At 41.9% G+C, this 23,461-nt stretch overlaps 1 protein-coding gene across 3 annotated transcripts in view; it reads right to left on the minus strand.

Moving 5' to 3' along the window:
* Nucleotides 1–23,461, minus strand: part of LOC118395799 (inositol 1,4,5-trisphosphate receptor type 2-like) — a 159,503-nt gene that overhangs the window by 60,393 nt on the left and 75,649 nt on the right. For all 3 annotated transcript variants that reach the window (XM_035789733.2, XM_035789735.2, XM_035789734.2), the window contains exons 38-43: nucleotides 11,994–12,099; nucleotides 6,726–6,913; nucleotides 6,288–6,480; nucleotides 4,301–4,563; nucleotides 3,691–3,891; nucleotides 3,047–3,157 (exon numbers count right to left, since the gene is read on the minus strand). In XM_035789733.2, coding sequence (XP_035645626.1) covers nucleotides 3,047–3,157; nucleotides 3,691–3,891; nucleotides 4,301–4,563; nucleotides 6,288–6,480; nucleotides 6,726–6,913; nucleotides 11,994–12,099 — 1,062 coding nt within the window. The remainder of the gene's footprint in view (nucleotides 1–3,046; nucleotides 3,158–3,690; nucleotides 3,892–4,300; nucleotides 4,564–6,287; nucleotides 6,481–6,725; nucleotides 6,914–11,993; nucleotides 12,100–23,461) is intronic.

Raw genomic sequence — 23,461 nt, forward strand, 5'->3', positions numbered from 1 at the left:
TTTTAATCTGAGCCAAGAGGAAAGTCTTTGTCCTCAGGCCTGGAGGGAAGCCAAAGTAATTCCGCTACCCAAGAGTGGTAAAGCGGCCTTTACTGGTTCTAACAGTAGACTTATAAGCTTGCCGACAGCTCTTAGCAAACTGTTGGAAAATATCGTATTTGACCAAATACAATGCTATTTCTCTGTAAACAAATGAACAACAGACTTTCAGCATGCTTATAGAGAAGGGCAATCAACACGTACTGCATTAACACAAATGACTGATGATTGGTTGAAAGTTACCGATAATAAGAATATTGTGGGAGCTGTACTGTTAGATTTCAGTGAAGCCTTGATATTATTGACCATAACCTGTTGTTGAAAAAAAAAACATATGTGCTACTTATGTGCTTTTCAACCTCTGCTATAATGTGGATTCAGAGTTATCTAATAGAACCCAAAGAGTTTTCTTTAATGGAAGCTTTTCTAATGTCAAACATGTAAAATCTGGTGTACTGCAGGGCAGCTCTCTAGGCCCTCTACTCTTTTCTATTTTTACCAAAGACCTGCGACTGGAATTAAACAAAGCAGGGGTGTCCATGTATGCTGATGATTCAACCATATACACATCAGCAACCACAGCTAATGAAGTCACTGAAACCCTTATAGAGTTGCAGTCTGTTTTGGAATAGGTGGACAGTAATAAACAGGTCCTGAACATCTAAAACTAAGAGCAGTGTATTTGGTACAAATCATTCCTTAAGTGCTAGACCTCAGCTGAATCTGGTTATGAATGGTGTGGCTGTTGAACAAGTTGAGGGGACTAAATTACCTGACGTTACCTTAGATTGTAAACTGTCATGGTCAAAACATATAGATTCAATGGTTGTAAAGATGTGGAGAGGTCTAGCCGTAATAAAGAGATGCTCTACTTTTTTGACACCACACTCCAAAAAGCAAGTTCTGCAGGCTCTAGTTCTGTCTAATCTGTATTATTGTCCAGTCATGTGGTCCAGTGCTGCAAGGAAAGACCTAGTTAAGCTGCAGCTGGCCCAGAACAGAGCGGAACGTTTTGATCTTAATTGTAATCAGAGGGCTGATATAAAGACTCTGCATGCCAGTCTCTCTTGGTTAAGAGTTGAGGAGAGACTGACTACATCACTTTTTATTAATGTGTTGAAAATCCCAAAGTCTTTGCATAGTCAACTTACACACAGCTCCGACACACGCACTTATCCCACCAGACATGCCAACAGGGGTCTTCTCACAAGCCCCACATCCAGATCAAGAAAGCGTACAGTATTATATAGAGCCCTTATTGCATGGAACTTCCTTCCATCTCATATTGCTAAAATAAACAGCATACCTGGTTTTTAAAAAAACTGATAAAGCAACACCTCGTGGCACAACGACTCTCCCTTATTTGACCTAGATAGTTTGTGTGTATGCACTGATATGTAGACTACATGTGCCTTTTAAAAATGTTTATGTAGTCCTGTCCTTGAGCTGTTCTTGTTTCATGTTTTGTGTGGACCCCAGGAAGAGTAGCTAATGGGGATCCTAATAAAATACCAAATACCAAAATCACTAGCCTGCTATTCAGTGTAGTGGATGTGTGGTCAAAGTCTGGGTATAAGGGTCTCTTTTCCAAGTTTAAAAGGATAAAAATTCAACATTGGCCACGCTGTCAATCCAGCATGACTTCTGCCTCATTCAAAACAACTGGAAACTCGGAAATCTCAGACTTCAGAGAGTTCAAGACAACTGGGAAAAAAACTAGCTCTGACTGGTAAAATACATTTTGATTGGTCATCCAATAAGGAATTCCAAGTCGGGGAACTCTGTCCTCTTTCTAGAGCTATGACCTGAAGATAACCGAGTTCATAATTCTACCTTGTCCCCCCGAGTTCCCAATTGTCTTGAAAGCGCCATAAATCTAGAGAATGCCAGAAGTCAAAGCTAGTTGACAGAATCTGCCCACGAAGGACTGCCGCACAGCACAAGGTGAGTCCAAAAATGTCTTGTATGCTGCTGCATGAATGATGTAATATGCCAGGGAGATATGTATACCGTAGCTAAGAAAGTAATACTAAGTGTATGTTGTATAAAAAGCTGTTAGTAACCCATGTGCCTCACCGTAATAATTTGGTACCTTTCCCCCTCATAACTTAGCCTACTGTTCTGACTTAGTGGTGTTTGAGAGAAATGTCCTCATCGAATATGGTAAGAGCTTTCATATTCTGCTTATATGCCCCCTTCATTTATCCTACAGTTCTGACTTCGTGTACAGGGAGAATACTGTAAGAATGGCCCATGTTCTGAATTCTGTCTCTGTACATTTCAAAAGTAGTAATTATATTGACTACGTCTGTCCTAGCTTGCTCAGTAATGTCTTAAATCGAAATGACAGATTACCTCTTATCCGCTCGTCGTCCCCTTATGTCATATAGTTTGAACATCTCCATTGTCAGTAAAACCACATTTGTTTAAGCAAGTCAGCCATATCAGCTGTCTTTTTAAAAGGCAGTAAATGAGATTGCCAGACACTGCTCCGCTGATAGCCAGGTGTAGCAGTAGTAAGGTTTTGGGACTGCTGTTCGGACTCTGCTGTTGGGACAGCTTTATGTAGGCTCTAACAGTTTGTGGGCACCATTATAGCGCAATTAATGTATTGTTTAGTGGCTTTTCTGGCATTTATCAACATTTTGGGGGTGGAGTGCCCCACCAAAATATACATGCTAAAATCACCACTGCACTGAGGAAAGATTTGTTACCTATGAAAGAAAGGAGGAAAGAAGTTCAGTCCATTCATCCCTCACATCTCAGCAGATATCACCTTGTAAGGCCATAACACAAGGACAAATGGGTCTTTTAACAAGAAACTGATTCTGAAATGATTGCCATGATAACATCGTGTGTGTAGTATGAATGGCCCACTAATATAGGGCTAGATGGGATAACCTATACAGTATTCATCTAGGTATAATGAACTATTCTCTGCAGCTTATCCAGCTGTTGATATAGGGCTCTCGTAGGGGGGTGAATGTGTATGGAGAGATATGCGAACCTTGAGTTCTAGCACCAGGTCCATTCGATTCTTCCCCAAGGGGTTGATGGAGTTGACTATCAGAGCTATGATGATGTCGATTCCGTTGGACTCGTGCTTGGCTATACAGGACTGGGACAACAAGAGGTTAGTTAGTGAGCGGAAAACACTTTAAAATGAAAACAACTTTCCATTGGAGATATAATAGTGGAACTAAAATTGGCAATATTTAAATAGGTAGTTCTAATGACAACACCCAACACCCTCGACAATAAGCTAAAACTTCAAGAAAAGTGAACTATCCCTTTAATTAAGATGTTATAGAATCAATTAGACAACTGTTGTCAGTCTAGCAGTATTGTAGGTGTAATGTCCCAACCACTTTATAAATTGACATGATTCACATCTTACTGAACAACCCCACATATTTGCTGTCAATGGTTTTCATGGCGAATCTTGAACCACAAACTCAAATGCATCTTTGATGGTAAAGTAAGCACAACAACATTATAGTTTTCTGGTTTAATCGGTGGGTGACTGTGACATATCGTATAATTTGGGTTTCCTAGTCTCAGGCAGGGATACCTCATCACGAGAACGTGACTCCACCTCCGCTACACTGGCACAGTAATGGGGTGACCTGGTAGGTAGTGGTGGTCCCCTACCTGGTTCTCATGGCAAGGCCCCTGGCAGTACTCGGTGATTGTCTCCAGGGTCTGCCGGACAAGGTCCACGTTGCCCTCATTGATGTAGAGGCCCAGCAGGCCCAGGCCTCCCGTGGTGCTGCCACACATGATGTCCAGGAACTGCAGAGTCTCACACACTAGGTTGTAGTTGGTCTTGTTGTTCTGGTTCCGCAGGAAGTTCTGGATTCAGGGAGGAACCAGGAGGGGAAGAATGGTGGTTAATATTCATAGAATAATAGTATGACATGCTATCTGAGTGTGAGCACAACTGATCTGGGTTTATAGGAGGGTGTGTCAAAATAAAGGTCATGCTTTTCAGAATAAAACCGTGAGACAGATATTGACAATAATACCCGGTTGTTGAAAATGACAATGATTTAGTCTCAGAATCTAATCTGTTTCCTCAAATGATTTTAGGCCCACCTGCTAATCCTTGTTGAGATGATTCACTTATGATTCATGATTTACTTATCATGTGAACATGATAAACACCATGAAGTTCAGCTTGTGGTTAGAGGAACTGTGATCTCCCAATACAGTGCCCATATGCTGAGGATCAAGAAGAGGTTTATTCCATTTAATTCAATACCTGCAGGTTCCTGTTGTGGTTCTCACAGAGCAGCTGGAGGTATCGCAGGATAGGCTTCATGATGGTGATGGCCGGGCTCATCTGGGTCTCTTCCTCTCTCTCCTCGCCCCCTCCCCCGGGCCCATCACCGGCCTGGCCGTCCAGCACCTCCAGGTCTGTGTCCAGATCCTTTCGGAAGGAGACAAAGGCCTTGGAGGTGGCTGAGGACGCCTCCTTCAACTGGCCACGCATGTTGTCTTTCATGTGAAGGGAAGAGTCTTTCACTTGAGGAGGAGAAGAGGAAGGGGTGGGTCACTGAAGGGTTGCACAATTCTGGAAACAATCCTAAACATCCTCAGAATTTCTGGAAAACCTGTGAATTTATGCTGACTAGGGTTGGAGGGTGATTTACTTTCAAGTCAGACAATTTCACAGTGGAATTAAAATTCATGATATGAAAATGTTGCATTATTTTTTCGATCATGTAACCACTTGAATTTCAATTCCTTTCCTGATATTACTGTATTAAAATTAAATGGACCCCAACCCTGCTATTCACTGTGAGCCAATCCATTCCCATGATTGAAAAACAATGTTTCCCCCTCAGTCAAATTGATAGCAAAACTGATATGAAATCTTATTATTCGAAACAACCACATTTCTGTAATAATTCCTAAATGACTGTGACCCCTCTGACAACGGGTTAACTGTGTAGTAAGCGTTTCTGGTGTATCAAAACAACACGTCTGGGTACAATGGTCCTTTGATAGACTTAGTGCTGTGGCCCCTCACATGGCCCCTGACATGTGACTGCAGGCATGGGGGCAAAACAGGAACAGAGAACCACAGAATCACTCCACAGTGTTCAGAGGTCAGTGAAACTACAGGGGAAACCACACAGATTTACACTGTTTTTACTGTAGTCACATTGCTTGTTAAATGGGTTAATGACCTCAGCCCAGAGAGATCGACTGGGGCCTAAGGTATAATGATGTCAGCAGAGAGAGAAATGTGAGCGACCTTTCACCTTATGAGTCACTATACCTCTGTATACAAAGGATGGGGTTTTAAACCTTTGAATGAAGATGCATATACTACACTGTATTACTGTATATTACAGATGCACTACAAAATGTGTATTTGAATAACAGCAAATGTACATTATAGGCCTATTATCTGTATGTCTGTATTAAGAGCCCGTTTCCCATCATCTCCATGGCGACCTGTATGCTCATGTTCAGAGCTGACCCCTCATGGCCATTATGACTCAGCAGCTTTAGAACTTAAATCCCTCTTCACCTCTCATCCTCCCACATTTCCCCCTCACTATTTAACTGTCTCTACCTTCCACACCACACTTCATTCAGTCTGTGGAGTCTATGTAGATTTTACAATATCTGCTACATCACAGACATGGTCTGGACTTGTTCTCCCATGAAACAAGGGGAAGGCCAGTAAGGAGGGGAAAGACTGCAGCTCCAGAACTGAATGAATAGGTATATGAATCAAACTAAATTTATTTAGATTTCCCCCACTAACAGTATACAGTCCAGTCCAAATTTATTGGCACCCTTGATAAAGATTAGCAAAAAAGTCTGTATAAAATAAATACAAATACTAAGCTATATTGTATGCAAAAAAATGTGCAAATATATTTTATACTAATACAATTGCTCAGAGAAATATATTTAGTATAAGTAAGATTTGTTTTAATCTAAAAAGATAGGGGTCAAAATGATTGGCACCCCTGTTTTCAATACTCCAGCACCTGACTGTACATCAGAACATAGAGACATAAATACAGATGCCTGATGGAACCAAATACGAGGTATGGAGGAGAGGATCATAGAAACAGAATGACTAGAATGGCCAAAGCCCCTCAGACCTCAGCAATTTGACAGTACACTCATGAGGACCCTCAATATGGCTGCCGTCCCACCCATCATGCAAGATTGACTTGAATGGGAATGTTCAAGTCATTCTATTTCTATGGAGACAAAGAACATACCTGTTTTCCTGAGCCGGATGCCACTGTGACTGACGTCGACGTCCTCCTCTCTCTTCCTGCAGGTGCTGACCTCGAACATGTTGACGGACACAGTGGCCCGAATCTCTTGCTGGGCCAGACGCATGCGGTCGTAGAACACCTTGAAGAAGCGCTCCGACTTCTTCTGCTTGTGCAGCTGGTGGTAGAATGAGTTCTGAGGGGGGTGTTAGGGTAGAAATGTAAACGACCCACCAGATAGTTGATAAGCACTTGTATCGGAGTGTGTGTCCAACCTGAATCTCTCTATCTGTGCACATTTACGTATCTGAGTGAGCCTACCCCCTCCTCACCCACCTGTATCTGAGTGAGCCTACCCCCTCCTCACCCACCTGTATCTGAGTGAGCCTACCCCTTCCTCACCCACCTGTATCTGAGTGAGCCTACCCCCTCCTCACCCACCTGTATCTGAGTGTTTCCCCCCCGCAGCAGGGCGTTGCCTAGCAGGATGCTCTCCTGGAACACGCGATCGTTCTTGGTACTGACGATGAGGTCTATGACCAGCTCTGAGGCTCCCTCACTGTCAAGCAGACACTGGATGTCCACCATGCTGCTGCTCGGCTTGTCAGAGTCCTGGACCAGAGAGCCACCTGCAGATAGATAGATTAATAAACACATCGATTGGAATGGGAGAACATGATTTGGAACAGACCTGGGTTCTATTGTGCTTGTCTGGCTTAATGGACAAATGGAATAGTAGCAAACGTGGATACCCCACCCACCTGGCAAACCAGGTAGTCTCAAGCAAAGGCTAAAAGTAATTGAATGATATCAAATAGCATTTGAACCCATGTCTGATTTGGAACCGAGGGTTTGTATTATAACTGTCAATAATAAATAATAGCCTATGATTACAGCCTATGAAGAAATAACCTATGATTTGTATTTATTATGGATCCCTATTAGTTCCTGTCATGGCAGCAGCTACTCTTCCTGGAGTCGAGCAAAAAAAGACAGTTATATACAGTTAAAAATACTACATGTCATAAGACCTTACACCCAACATATTCAGTGTGTTCCCTCAGGCCACCACTCCACCACCCCATATTTACAATACAAAACCCATTTGCACATGTGTAGATTGCATGTTATCATGTGCATGTGCCCATGTGTCTCTTCACAGTCCCCACTGTTCCATAAAGTATTTCATTTTCAGTTATTTAAAACAGATTCTACTGCTTGCATCAGTTAACTGATGTGGAATAGAGTTAACTGATGTCCACTTAGAGCCATGAGAGTGTTATACGCATATTTTAACGTTAGCTCTGCATGTACATTTAAGGGCGAGCCATGCTGCCCTGTTCTGAGCCAATTGTAATTTTCCAAGGTCCCTCTTTATGGAACCTAACAACACAACTGAACAGTAGTCCAGGTGTGACAAAACTAGAGCCTGTAGGACCTGCCTCATTGATAGTGTTGTTAAAAAAGCTCCCGAGTGGCACACCGGTCGAAAGCACTGCATCTCAGTGCAAGAGGTGTCACTATAGTCCCTGGTTTGAATCCAGGCTGTATCACATCTGGCCGTGATTGGGAGTCCCATAGGGCGGCGCACAATTGGCTGAGCGTTGGCCGGTTTTGGCCGGGGTAGGCGGTCATTGTAAATAAGAATTTGTTCTTAACTGACTTGCCTAGTTAAATAAAAGGTTAAATAAATACATGTTTTAAAAAAAGGCAGAGCAGTGCTTTATTATGGACAGACTTCTACCCATCTTAGCTACTGTTGTATCAATATGTTTTGACTATGACAATTTACAACCCAGGGTTACTCCAAGCAGTTAAGCCTCCTCAACTTGCTCAATTTCCACATTATATATTACAATATTTAGTTGAGGTTTATGGTGTGGTGAAGGATTTATCCCAAATACAGTGCTTTTAGTTTTAGAAATATTTAGGACCAACTGAGTCCTTGCCATCCATTCTGAAACTAACCGCAGCTCTTTGTTAAGTGCTGTAGGGATTTAACTCGCTGTAGGAGCTGACATGTATAGTGTTGAGTCATCCGCATACATAGCCACATTGGCTTTACTCAAGGCCAGTAGCATGTCATTACTAAAGATTGAAAAAAGTAAGGGTCCTAAGAGAGCTGCCCTGAGGAATTCCTGATTCAGTCTGAATTATGTTGTAGAGGCTTCCATTAAAGAACACCCTCTGTGTTCTGTTAGACAGGTAACTCATTATCCACAATATAGTAGGGGGTGTAAAGCCATAACATATACAGCACCAGTCAAAACGTTGGACACACATACTCATTCAAGGGTTTTTCTTTATTTTAACAATTTTTTCGATATTATAGAATAATAGTGAAGACATCAAAACTATGAAATAACACATATGGAATCATGTAGTAACCCAAAACATTTTTAAAGAAATCAAAATATAGCCACCCTTTGCCTTGATGACAGCTTTACACAATCTTGGCATTCTCTCAACCATCTTCATGAGGTAGTCACTTGGAATGCATTTCAATTAACAGGTGTGTCTTGTTAAAAGCTCATTTGTGGAATTTCTTTCCTTCTTAATGCATTTGAGCCAATCAGTTGTGTTGTGACAAGGTAGGGTTGGTACACAGAAGATAGCCCTATTTGGTGAAACACCAAGTCCATATTACGGCAAGAACAGCTCAAATGAGCAAAGAGAAATGACAGACCGTCATTACTTTAAGACATGAAGGTCAGTCAAAGTGCAGTCGCAAAAACTACAAAGCGCTATGATGAAACTGGCTCTCATGAGGACCACCACAGCAAAGGAAGACCCAGAGTTAACTCCTTGCAAAAGGATAAGTACATTAGTTACCAGCCTCAGATTGCAGCTCAAATAAATGCTTCAGAGTTTAACAGACACATCTCAACATCATCTGTTCAGAGGAGACTGCGTGAATCAGACCTTCATGGTCGAATTGCTACAAAGAAACCACTACTAAAGGACACCAAGAAGAAGGAGAGACTTGCTTGGGCCAAGAAACACGAGCAATTAGACCGGTGGAAATCTGTCCTTTAGTCCGATTTGAGATTGTGACGCAGAGTAGGTGAACGGACGATCTCTGCATGTGTGGTTCCCACCATGAAGCATGGAGTAGGAGGTGTGATGGTGCTTTGCTGATGACACAGTCTGTGATTTATTTAGAATTCAAGGCACAAATAACCAGCATGGCAACCACAGCGATTTGCCATCCCATCTGGTGGGACTATCATTTGTTTTTCAACAGGACAATGACCCAAAACACACCTCCAGGCTGTGTTAGGGCTATTTGACCAAAAGGGAGAGTGATGGACTGTTGCATCAGATGACCTGGTCTCCACAAATCACCAGACCCCCTTCCAGACTATTCGAAAAGCATTCCTCTTGAAGCTGGTTGAGGGAATGCCCAAGAGTGTGCACAGCTGTCATCAAGGTAAAGGGTGGCTACTTTCAAGAATCGCAAATATAAAACATCTTTGGATTTTTTAAAAACACTTTTTTGGTGCTATGAGATTCCATGTGTTATTTCATAGTTCATGTCTACACTATTATTCTACAATGTGGAAAATAGTACAAATATAGAGTAGGTGTCAACTTTAGACTGGTACTGTACGTTTTTCCATCAGCAGACTGATCGATAATGTCAAAAGCTGTACTGAAGTCTAACAAAACAGCTCCATCAATCTCAGCCAATCAGTCATTTGTGTAACTGTTTGTTGAATGTCCTTCCCTTTAAGCATGCTGTAATTCTGTTGTCAATTTGTTTACAGTAAAATAGCATTGTATCTGGTCAAACACAATTGTTTCAAAAAGTTTACTAAGGGTTGGTAACAGGCTTATTGGTCAGCTATTTGAGCCATTAAAGGGAGTTTTACTATTCTTGAGAAACAACATTACTTTTGCTTCCTTCCAGGCCTGAGGGGGCACACTTTCTAGTAGGCTTAGATTGAATATATGGCAAATAGGAGTGGCAATATCGTGAACTATTATCCTCAGTAATTTTCCAACCAAGTTGTCAGACCTTGGTGGCTTGTCATTGTCTTTCAACAATTGTTTCACTTCTTCCACACTCACTTTATAGAATTCAAAACTACAATGCTGGTATTCCATAATTGGATCAGTTATACTTGGATGTGTAGGTTCAGCATTTGTTGCTGAAATGTTATGCCTACATTTGCTAATCTTGCCAATGAAAAAAATCATTAAAGTAGTTCGCAATATCAGTGGGTTTTGTGATGAGCCATTTAATTCAATGAATGATGGAGCCGAGTTTGCCTTTTTGCCCAAAATGTAAGGCGCTCCAAATCTTTTTACTATCATTCATCTTTGATTCTTCTTATTCAGTTAAGTCAATTTGCCATATGTTTGCCAATCGGTTGTGCAGCCAGACTTAGTTGCCATTCCTTTTGCCTCATCTGTCTCAACCATACAATTTTTCAATTCCTCATCAATCCACAGTCATTTTCTTGATGGGTGCATGCTGATTAGTAACTGGGATAGAAATTTCATAAATGTGTCAAGTGCAGTGTCTGGTTGCTCCTCATTACACACCAGAGACCAACAAATATTCTTTACATCAATAACATAGGAATCACTACAAAACTTATTGTATGACCTCTTATACACTATATTAAGCCCAGCCTTTGGAACTTTGGTTTTCCTAGATATGACTACTATATTGGGATCACTACATCCAATGGATTTGAATACTGCTTTAAAGCAAATTTCGGCAGCATTAGTAAAGAAGTGATCAATAGATGCCGATAATTTAATTCCTGTGCTGTTTGATTATAGATTACAGCCTGAGAGGAAATAATAACCTGTGATTACAGCCTAAGAGGAAATAATAACCTGTGATTACAGCCTGAGAGGAAATAATAACCTGTGATTACAGCCTGAGAGGAAATAATAACCTGTGATTACAGCCTGAGAGGAAATAATAACCTGTGATTACAGCCTGAGAGGAAATAATAACCTGTGATTACAGCCTGAGAGGAAATAATAACCTGTGATTACAGCCTGAGAGGAAATAATAACCTGTGATTACAGCCTGAGAGGAAATAATAACCTGTGATTACAGCCTGAGAGGAAATAATAACCTGTGATTACAGCCTGAGAGGAAATAATAACCTGTGATTACAGCCTGAGAGGAAATAATAACCTGTGATTACTGCCCAAGAGGAAATAATAACCTAAGAGGAAATAATAACCTGTGATTACAGCCTGAGAGGAAATAATAACATGTGATTACAGCCTGAGAGGAAATAATAACCTGTGATTACAGCCCAAGAGGAAATATTAACCTAAGAGGAAATAATAACCTATGATTACAGCCTGAGAGGAAATAATAACCTGTGATTACAGCCTGAGAGGAAATAATAACCTGTGATTACTGCCCAAGAGGAAATAATAACCTAAGAGGAAATAATAACCTGTGATTACAGCCTGAGAGGAAATAATAACATGTGATTACAGCCTGAGAGGAAATAATAACCTGTGATTACAGCCTGAGAGGAAATAATAACCTGTGATTACAGCCCAAGAGGAAATATTAACCTAAGAGGAAATAATAACCTATGATTACAGCCTGAGGAAATAATAATGGAGGCAGGCTACCAGTAAACAATAATGCAGGTTATCTGCTCACTCCCCACAAGTAACGGGGAGTATTGTTAAGGTATAGTTGGGGTTATTCAGGGTTGTATTTAGTACCTCCAAAGCCTCCAGGCGAGTTGTTCCCGCTCCCAAACTCTGATTTGGAGAGAATCCTTTGATTTCCAAAGTAGCGAGTGAGGAGAATATGCCTTAACACATTTCCCTGCAGGAGGAGAGAAATTGAAAAGATTAAATCCACACCAGAATGTGTCTGTTTTATGCCAGACAGAAACATGAACACAGGCAGGCAGGCGCACACACACACTAGAGGTCGACCGATTAATCGGAATGGCCGATTAATTAGGGCCGATTTCAAGTTTTCATAACAATCGGAAATCGGTATTTTTGGACACCGATTTTACCATAAAAATAAATAAAAAATCCCACCGTTATTTAATCTTTATTTAACTAGGCAAGTCGGTTAAGAACACATTCTTATTTTCAATGACGGCCTAGGAACGGTGGGTTAACTGCCTCGTTCTGCCCAGAACGACAGATTTTCACCTTGTCAGCTCGGGGGATTCAATCTTGTAACCTTACAGTTAAATAGTCCAACGTAATAATGACCGTTGCACTCCACAAGGAGACTGCCTGTTACGCAAATGCAGTAAGCCAAGGTAAGTTGCTAGCTAGCAGTAAACTTCTTATAAAAACAATCTAATCAATCATAATTACCAGTTAACTACACATGGTTGATGATATTACTAGATATTATCTAGTGTCCTGTGTTGCGTATAATCTGACTGAGCATACAAGTATCTAAGTATCTGACTGAGCGGTGGTAGGCAGAAGCAGGCGAGTAAACATTCATTCAAACAGCACTTTAGTGCGTTTTGCGAGTAAACATTCATTCAAACAGCACTTTAGTGCGTTTTGCCAGCAGCTCTTCGTTGTGCGTCAAGCATTGATTGCGCTGTTTATGACTTCAAGCCTATCAACTCCCGAGATGAGGCTGGTGTAACCGAAGTGAAATTGCTGGCTAGTTAGCGCGCGCTAATAGCGTTTCAAACGTCACTCGCTCTGAGCCATGGGGTGGTTGTTTTCCTAGCTCTGCATGGGTAATGCTGCTTTGAGGGTGGCTGTTGTCGTTGTGTTCCTGGTTCGAGCCCAGGGAGGATCGAGGAGAGGGAAGGAAGCTATACTGTTACACTGGAAATACTAAAGCGCCTATAAGAACATCAAATAGTCAAAGGTTAATGAAATACAAATGGTGTAGAGGGAAATAGTCCTATAATAACTACAACCTAAAACTTCTTACCTGGGAATATTGAAGACTCATGTTAAAAGAAACCACCAGCTTTCATATGTTCTGAGTAAGGAACCTAAACGTTAGCTTTCTTACATTGCACATATTGCACTTTTACTTTCTTCTCCAACACTTTGTTTTTGCATTATTTAAACCAAATTGAACACGTTTCATTTTTTATTGGAGGCTAAATTGATGTATTATATTAAGTTAAAATAAGCATTCATTCAGTATTGTTGTAATACATTTTAATAAATCGGCCGATTAATCGGTAGCGGCTTTTTTTTGGCCCTTCAATAATCGGTATTGGCGTTGAAAAATCAATCGGTCGACCTCTAGCGCACACACACACACACACACACACACACACACACACACACACACACACACGCTCATTGTTTGTGCTTCCCATCAACAAATCAGACAACAAAGAAAAACATATTTTCAATGCTTAAATCAATCATGACAAAGGTTGCATCCCAGATGGCTCCTGTAACCATTATATGGTGTGCTACTGTTGACCAGAACTCATAGGGAATATGGTGCCACTTGGAACACAGACATATTCTTTATCTTTCTATGTATCAGAGTTTATTCATAGAAGACAGCTTTTGCCATTGATACAGAATGACAATACTATGCCGGCCAAATTGAGTGTGTTCATGAGGGGCCTTGGCCATTGTAGGAAATAGTTTTCTATGGCTTTTACATCTGTGGTACATCCTACACACATGCTGTACACTGTGGCCATACGGTGCCAATTCTCCACTATTGGTTTCACATAAAATGACATCACGACTGAGATCGTTACATAAGCAACATAGAGGTAATCATTCAAATTGTATTCTAGTATGAAGCGACTTCTTCCTGTGAGAGAGAAAGAAAGGGGAAGAAGGAAACTCAGCTGAGCGGTGTGCTAGGAACAGATCCTGTGCTTTCCATGAGAGAACACACAAGGAAGACTGTGAGTGTGTGTGTTACATAACACCTGGTGGTGGCTGGCTGGGAAATCACGAGGGAAGACGGACAGGGAGAGCGGGGTTTTTCTCTCTCTTTTAGTTTGTGCCTCTGGGTAGACTCCCCCACTTGTGACCTTTGCTCTCTAGAGAGACACTGAAATAATCACCCACTCTCTATGATTGCATAATATGCATGTGTGACTGACTGTTAAAACTTGTCTGGCATATCGAAAACATGTATGCTCAAGAGACTCACTCTTTTTTACTACCAAGATGTATTATTTAAGAGCACAGCAAATGAGAGATGGATGGAGAGAGGGATGGACACAGGGGTCAGCCCGTTTCCATGGTAAGTACCAGAGAGCCGTGTCATGACAAACGACCACCCTTTCTCGCATGGGATACCACAGAGGAGGAAAAAACTGAAAGGTAAAAGTGAAGTTGATCAAAGGTTCAGTCCAGAGAAAAGTGAAGTTCAGCTGAAGCCCTTCAACTAAGTGTTCTGAGGAAAGGAGCAGTGTACTGGTAGAGAGAGAGCACGTGCAGCTGATATTCCCCATCTCAGTAAACACCAACTCATCTGCAGTCAGCACTGACGGCCGACTGCCTGCACTGTCTGGCTGAGAGCGGCGTCTCCACACAGGGTTGCACACAGAAACAAACACAAATACATAGACCCTTCATTGATTGCAGGTGATAATATCAGTGAGCCAACTCGGCTCATTCCCAATCAAATCAGACATAGACATGTACACAGAGCGCAAACCAACACTGAGCTGTCTTAAGGCAACAGCAATACGTTTCCTTTTGATTGATTGCAGATGGAATCGTGTTTGACATTAACATTTATTAAAGGAGACGTCTGTCTTGCGCCATTCTTTCACACAGCCTAAAAGAGAGGTAGAGTGCAGCAGGCATGGGGTTTGAGGTGTGGGGCTCCCCAGTCTCTCTCCCTGCCTCCCTCCCTGCATAGATGCTTACCGGTGAATGCACCAATTTGTAAGTCGCTCTGGATAAGAGCGTCTGCTAAATGACTTAAATGTAAATGTACCCCTCAGGTGATGCAGTCTGCTGGCCAGCTCTGCAGAGGGAGGTGGATAAAAGAGCCGGATAGAGAGAGAGAGCGAGAGATAGAGGCGGGAGAGTCGTGCCAGCCTGACTCATCTGTCTGCTGCTGCATGGAGAGAGAGTGAGGGAGGGAAAGAAGATCAAGCCTAATGGGTTTTTAAAATGTGCGCCGGCACGCCACACTGCGGCTCTGGGTGGAGATGAGCAGTTCGCCAAATCCTCTATCTGCCCCCCAACTCAACCACCCTTCCCTCCCTCTCCTCTCCATACCTCCACCTCGTCTGGAGATGTCTCCAACTCTGGCTGGGCAGCAGAAGAGAGGGAAGGAGAGAGAGAATGCAGGCTGAGCTCACCTCTCCTCCATGCTTGTTCAGGAGGTCTCACGTCTCAGGCAGGAGGCTGGGAATAGAGCCTCAGCCCAAGACAGACAAAGCTCGAGGCTCTCAGCGGAAGCTAGTGAAAGCAGAGCCCAGCAACAGAGCACGCTCTTGGAGTCAGACTACGGAAAATTATAGGTGGTCCTACCGGGGCCAGCCAGGGAAGGGAAAGTTTGCAACTTCTCTATGAAAAAGTTGGCTGAAGATTTTCCAATCTGAGTTCTTGCTTGTGGAAAGTGTGAAAGTCTCACCACAACAGACACAGGCCAGGGTCTCACAGGCCATGGCTCTTATTCATAAAGTGTCTCAGAGGCTGACTGATCTAGGATCTAATTAATTCGATGTGGGACCTAATCCTACATAAGCAATCCTACTCATTGTATGAATATGGGCCAACTCAATTAGAATCAGTTTAGCAGATTACATCAGAATGAATAAGATTGTATGGGTAGGGGGTGAATCTGATCCTAGATCAGCACTCCTAGTCTGAGATGCTTTGTGAATACAGACACAGGTGTCTATTGATAGCAGAGGGGAAACACTGGTCTAGTGTTACACTAGAATGTGTGTGTGTGGCTCCGGTTGAGGTGTTTCCACATGGCTGAGCAGGAGCAGAGACAGGAAGCAGGGTGGATCAACTTACAGTAAGTATGATTGGAGGGAATACAGTCTGTGTAACTGGCCCTCTGGTATACTGTATCATTGCAACACTACAGCAATGCTATAGCAACACTGGTAACTCTATAGCAACACAGCAGCAACGTTACACCAACATTACAGCCATCAGAGCGGCTGTGAGGGAGTCTAAAACACGATGATGGGAGCAGTCAGGGATAAGTGCTGCCGTTGCTCCCTGGACAAGAGGACCCGAGAGTGACTTGTCTCTCTTCACTCTATGCAAACTCTTACATCATCTTAGTCTTCATCCATCTCTCTACCTTCTTATCTTTTCTGTCTCTCTCTCTACCTTCTTTGTCAGCGGACACTGCCTGCACCCCACTCTCTAGCTATAGTCCTGCAGAACTCCGCCTCCTTTCACGTGCCAGACGACTCGCCCGTTCTTCACTATTATACCAAAAATGGAAACATTTTCTAATTTTAAAGTGTTTTCCGCTCAACCTATTGTTGTCCCAGTCCTGTATAGCCAAGCACGAGTTCAACGGCATAAACATCCTCATAGCTCTGATAGTCAACTCCATCAACCCCTTAGGGGAAGAATCCAATGGACCTGGAACTCAAGGTTAGCATGCCTCTCCACCCACCCGCCCATCCACCCACACTTTTCCTTATATTGTCTCAAAGCTCATTGTCATACTCCTTGCTACCGTTTTAAATTCTTTCTTCCACAAAGAGGTCAGGCAGCAAAACAACTTAACAGCTTCATGTGAGAGCAATTGGTGAGATTTGTGATTTTTAGACAAATAGCAGAATGAGTGCATAAACAAAGCATTCCTCCAATGGCTGACCCTTTGCCAGCAAGTTCATTTCGGAAGTGGCGCATGTGATTCGCTAACATTGTTAGATAGGTTCACGGCATAGGGTTTGTTTTTGTCAGTAGGACTGTGTGATGACCAGCGGTTATATGGTAGGGCACCAAGCACAAACACCCCTATCGTTGCACGCACATTCTGAATGTTCTTATTTTAAAGTTCAGCTCCAATTAAAGGCACAGTAAACTGCATCTAAATGATGTTGAGAATGATGAGTTCCCTTTCTTCAAAGATGGAAGCCCGAGTCTGTATTCAAGCATCTCATAGTAGGAGTGCTGATTTGGGATCAGTTTCAACTTTTAGATCTTAATGAATGAGATTACATGGTCAAGGGGGACCTGATCCAAGCTCAGCACCCTTACTTTGAATACGGTCCCTGCAGAACTCAAGCCACTTATCCATCATTCACATGTACAACTTCTCCTCCATAGATTTCAGAATACTTGGAATATGAAGTGTGTTCAGGTAGCCTGAGAGGCAATTCAAAGGCATCTCTACAGCATGGTTTCTTGAAGTATGGGTCAGGACCCAAAGTTGGCCCTGGGTGAGAGGTGGGTCGCGAGTTATGAGAATACATATATAATCATGCACTATTTCATAACTTGGAAGACCATTTAGGTCATGGGAGGACAGTCCATTTCTCATTAAGGGCTCGAGCTTAACAGTTTAAGAATACCTGCTCTACAGGAGACCCCCTGTGCCTGCTGAGTCCTGGGCGAGGCAGGTAAACATGTGCTGGTCCATCACCATGGAGACCACAGACCTCAAGTCAGAGAATGATCGAGAATTGAGGGGGAAACCCCAGCCAAAAGAAACACACACACTAGAAAAACAGACAAAATCAAATGCCAAAAAAGCACACACACTTAAACACCCATCTCTGAAGCCCCTTAAAAGGGTGACATTTTCTCCTCACAAAGACAGAACACTTAGTGTCAGACTAAGTGTCAGGGAGAGTCTAGGTTAGGGCCAGTCAGGGGTTAAGGCCTTTCTGGTATCAGTGACTGAGCCAACGCTGCCCTGGCTGGCTGCATGTGAATGAGCAGATGAGTGGAGGGATGAGGCTAAGCCATTTTACACTGCGAGACGCATCGTGCTTGTGCCTGTGTGTACAACACCTTGCAAAAGTATTTAGACCCCTTCGATTTCTTCACATTTTATTGTGTTAAAGTGGGATGCAACATTTCATTTTTTTTGTCAACAATCTAAACACAATACTCTGTCAAAGTGGAAGAAAAATACAATAGCTAAAATAGTCTTTGCATAAGTGTTCAGCTCCATGAGTGAATAGAAACATCTTTGGCATCTGTCTGGCCATGTCTCTAAGAGCTTTGCACACCTGGATTGTGCAATATGTACCCATTACTCTTTTAAAAATTCTTCAAGCTTTGTCAAGATGTTGGCAATCATGGCTAGACAGAAATGTTCAAGTCTTGCCATAGATTTTCAAGCAGAATTAAGTAAAAACTGTACCTTGGAACATTCAGTCTTCTAGGTAAGCAAAAACAGTGTATATTTAGCTTTGCGTTGTTGGTTTTTGTCCTGCTGAGAGGTGAATTCCTCTCCCAATCTCTGCTGTAAATCAGACTAAAGCGGGTTTTCGCCAGTGCTTAGCTCCATCTCGTTTATTTTTATCCTGAAAGACTCACCAGTATTTGCCTATGTCAAGCATACCCATACCATGATGCAACCACAACAATGCTTAAAATGAGGCAGTTACTCAGTGATGTGTTATGTTGGATTTGCCTCAAACACAATGCTTTGCATGTGTCTGGGTGGTTTAATACATAATCCACTTGATTTCAGTGCTGCTTTTCACCTTGTTGATCATAATATTCTGTTGATGAAATCGTGTCTAAGGATTTCATAACACCTCACTAAGATGGTTATTGGTGTTTTTAAATCACTGATGAAGGATTTTGAGACTGATTCCCTGACCTGTCAATGTTTTTAATTTACTGTTTTATGATTTTGTTATACTCTTTGTGAATTCTATGGTTTTTCTAGATTACTTGTAGTTTTTCATGTTGTCTGTCTGTAATTGTGTATAGACTTGGTGCTGCCGATCTTGGCCAGGACGCTCTTGAAAAAAGATTTCAAATCTCAATGAGGCCTTCCTGGTTGAATAAAGGTTAAATAAATAAAATTAAAATAAATAGTTTAAATTCATAAATGATGCCTATGCGGAACCTCAATCTGTATGCTGTGGTGTCCCATAAGGCAGTTGCCTAGGACCTCTTATGTACTTGCTGTATTCAAATGATCTCCCTCGGGTGCTCTCTAATCCTATGGCAACCATGTTTGCTGATGATACCACAGAGTATGTAACAATCAATTCTGTAGGGCAGCTAAAAGAGGCTCTTTAAGCTGACATGATAAGTACTTCAAATTGGATCACCCAAAACAAATGAGTCCTAAATACAAAGAAAACCAAGGCAATGCTAATACAGTGCCTTGCGAAAGTATTCGGCCCCCTTGAACTTTGCGACCTTTTGCCACATTTCAGGCTTCAAACATAAAGATATAAAACTGTATTTTTTTGTGAAGAATCAACAACAAGTGGGACACAATCATGAAGTGGAACGACATTTATTGGATATTTCAAACTTTAACAAATCAAAAACTGAAAAATTGGGAGTGCAAAATTATTCAGCCCCTTTACTTTCAGTGCAGCAAACTCTCTCCAGAAGTTCAGTGAGGATCTCTGAATGATCCAATGTTGACCTAAATGACTAATGATGATAAATACAATCCACCTGTGTGTAATCAAGTCTCCGTATAAATGCACTTGCACTGTGATAGTCTCAGAGGTCCGTTAAAAGCGCAGAGAGCATCATGAAGAACAAGAAACACACCAGGCAGGTCCGAGATACTGTTGTGAAGAAGTTTAAAGCCGGATTTGGATACAAAAAGATTTCCCAAGCTTTAAACATCCCAAGGAGCACTGTGCAAGCGATAATATTGAAATGGAAGGAGTATCAGACCACTGCAATTCTACCAAGACCTGGCCGTCCCTCTAAACTTTCAGCTCATACAAGGAGAAGACTGATCAGAGATGCAGCCAAGAGGCCCATGATCACTCTGGATGAACTGCAGAGATCTACAGCTGAGGTGGGAGACTCTGTCCATAGGACAACAATCAGTCGTATATTGCACAAATCTGGCCTTTATGGAAGAGTGGCAAGAAGAAAGCCATTTCTTAAAGATATCCATAAAAAGTGTTGTTTAAAGTTTGCCACAACCCACCTGAGAGACACACCAAACATGTGGAAGAAGGTGCTCTGGTCAGATGAAACCAGAATTTAACTTTTTGGCAACAATGCAAAACGTTATGTTTGGCGTAAAAGCAGCACAGCTCATCACCCTGAACACACCATCCACACTGTCAAACATGGTGGTGGCAGCATCATGGTTTGGGCCTGCTTTTCTTCAGCAGGGACAGGGAAGATGGACAAAATTGATGGGAAGATGGATGGAGCCAAATACAGGACCATTCTGGAAGAAAACCTGATGGAGTCTGCAAAAGACCTGAGACTGGGACGGAGATTTGTCTTCCAACAAGACAATGATCCAAAACATAAAGCAAAATCTACAATGGAATGGTTCAAAAATAAACATATCCAGGTGTTAGAATGGGCAAGTCAAATTCCAGACCTGAATCCAATCGAGAATCTGTGGAAAGAACTGAAAACTGCTGTTCACAAATGCTCTCCATCCAACCTCACTGAGCTCGAGCTGTTTTGCAAGGAGGAATGGGAAAAAATGTCAGTCTCTCGATGTGCAAAACTGATAGAGACATACCCCAAGCGACTTACAGCTGTAATCGCAGCAAAAGGTGGCGCTACAAAGTATTAACTTAAGGGGGCTGAATAATTTTGCACGCCCAATTTTTCAGTTTTTGATTCAGTTGTTTCCTCTGAAGCTCAATCTCTTTGTCATTCCATCTCTCTGTGTCTCTCACTCGTTATTGAGCTCTCTTTTGGTTTTTGCACCTACATGTCACTTTGTCCCAACCTGTGAGTATGGGTGGGTATACACTACCCGTAGACCTACTTTGTCTAAGAACACTAGGTAGAACTGGGCAGACCACCCACTGTATTTTTGGTTAGCTATATTGAAGTAGGCTAGTAGTACCATGTCTTTGCAAATAAACCCTGAGTGTTTGACGGTAGATATTAGTTGTCTGTGGTTATTTGGTTCTCACCGTTACTTTGTCACTATTACACTTTGCATGAGTTATGTTACGAGTCTCGGTACCAAGTCAAAATATTGGAGTTGCCATCACAAAGCCCTGCCCTCAACCCTATAGAAAATGTGTGGGCAGAACTGAAAAAGCGTGTGCGAGAAAAGAAGCCTACAAACCTGACTCAGTTACACCAGCTCTGTCAGGAGGAATAGGCCAAAATTCACCCAACTTATTGTGGGAAGCTCGTGGAAGGCGACCTGAAAGGTTTGACCCAAGTTAAACAATTTAAAGGCAATGCTACCAAATACTAATTGAGTGTATTTAAACTTTTGACCCACTGGGAATGTGATGAAAGAAATAAAAGCTGAAATAAATCACTACTATTTTTCTATTTTTTTCTACTACATTCTTAAAATAAAGTGGTGATCCTAACGGACCTAAGACAGGGTATTTTTTACTATGATTAAATGTCAGGAATTGTGAAAAACTGAGTTTAAATATATTTGGCTAAGGTGTATGTAAACTTCTGACTTCAACTGTAATATAACTGTACATATTACCTCTATTTTATACTTCAGTCTATTTAAGCAAATCCTTTACACTTTTTCTGAAAACTGCACTGTTGTTTAAGTAAGCATTTCACTGTACGGTCTACACCTGTTGTAATCGCCGCATGTGACAAATAACATTTGAACCTATCTGATTTGCTCTCAGTGGACTATCATTTGTTTTTCAATGGGACAATGACCCAACACCTCCAGGCTGTGAAAGGGTTATTTGACCAAGAAGGAGAGCAATCGAGTGGGGCATCAGATGACCTGGCCTCCACAATCACCCGAACTCAACCTAATTAAGATGGTTTGGGATGAGTTGTGGACCGCAGAGTGAAGGAAAAGCAGCCAACAAGTGCTCAGCATATGCGGGAGCTGTTTAAAAAGCCTTTGAGGTGAAACTGAGAGAATGCCAATAGTGTGCAAAGCTTTCATCAAGGCAAAGGGTGGCTACTTTGAAGTATATAAAATATATTTTGATATGTTTAACTCTTCTTTGGTTACTACATGATTCCAATATGTGTTATTTCATAGTTTTGATGTCTTCGCTATTATTCTACAATGTAGAATAACAGCGGAGTCAATCACCACCTTCCGGAGACACCTGAAACCCCACCTCTTCAAGGAATACCTAGGATAGGGTAAGTAAATCCTTCTCACCCCCCCTAAAAAGATTTAGATGCACTATTGTAAAGTGGCTGTTCCACTGGATGTCATAAGGTGTATGCACCAATTTGTAAGTCGCTCTGGATAAGAGCGTCTGCTAAATGACTTAAATGTAAATGTAAATGTAGAACATTTTAAAACAAAGAAAAACCCTTGAATGAGTAGGTGTGTCCAAACTTTTGACTGGTACTATGTACAGTGCCTTGCAAAACGATTCATCCCCCTTGGTGTTTTTCCTATTTTCTTGCATTTTATTGGGATTTTATGTAATGGACATAAACAAAATAGTCCAAATTGGTGAAGTGACATAAATAACTTATTTTTTTAAACATCAGAAAATAAAAAATGGAAAAGTGGTGTGGATATTTATTCACCCCCTTTGCTATGAAGTCCCCAAATAAGATCTGGTGCAACCAATTGCCATCAGAAGTTACATAATTAGTTAAATAAAGTCCACCTGTGTGCAATCTAAGTGTCACATGATCCCAGTATATACACTGCTCAAAAAAATGAATGAATGAAATATTCTTATTAAATACTTTTTTCTTTACGTAGTTGAATGTGCTGACAACCAAATCACATACAAATTATCAATGGAAATCAAATTGATCAACCCATGGAGGTCTGGATTTGGAGTCACACTCAAAATTAAAGTGGAAAACACACTACAGGCTGATCCAACTTTGATGTAATGCCCTTAAAACAAGTCAAAATGAGGCTCAGTAGTGTGTGTGTGGCCTCCACGTGCCTGTATGACCTCTCTACAACGCCTGGGCATGCTCCTGATGAGGTGGCGGATGGTCTCCTGAGGGATCTCCTCCCAGACCTGGACAAAAGCATCCGCCAACTCCTGGACCGTCTGTGGTGCAACGTGGCGTTGGTGGATGGAGCGAGACATGATGTCCCAGATGTGCTCAATTGGATTCAGGTCTGGGGAACGGGCGGGCCAGTCCATAGCATCAATGCCTTCCTCTTGCAGGAA

This window comes from Oncorhynchus keta, chromosome 17, assembly GCF_023373465.1.
Source record: "Oncorhynchus keta strain PuntledgeMale-10-30-2019 chromosome 17, Oket_V2, whole genome shotgun sequence".
NCBI classification, from domain to species: domain Eukaryota; kingdom Metazoa; phylum Chordata; class Actinopteri; order Salmoniformes; family Salmonidae; genus Oncorhynchus; species Oncorhynchus keta.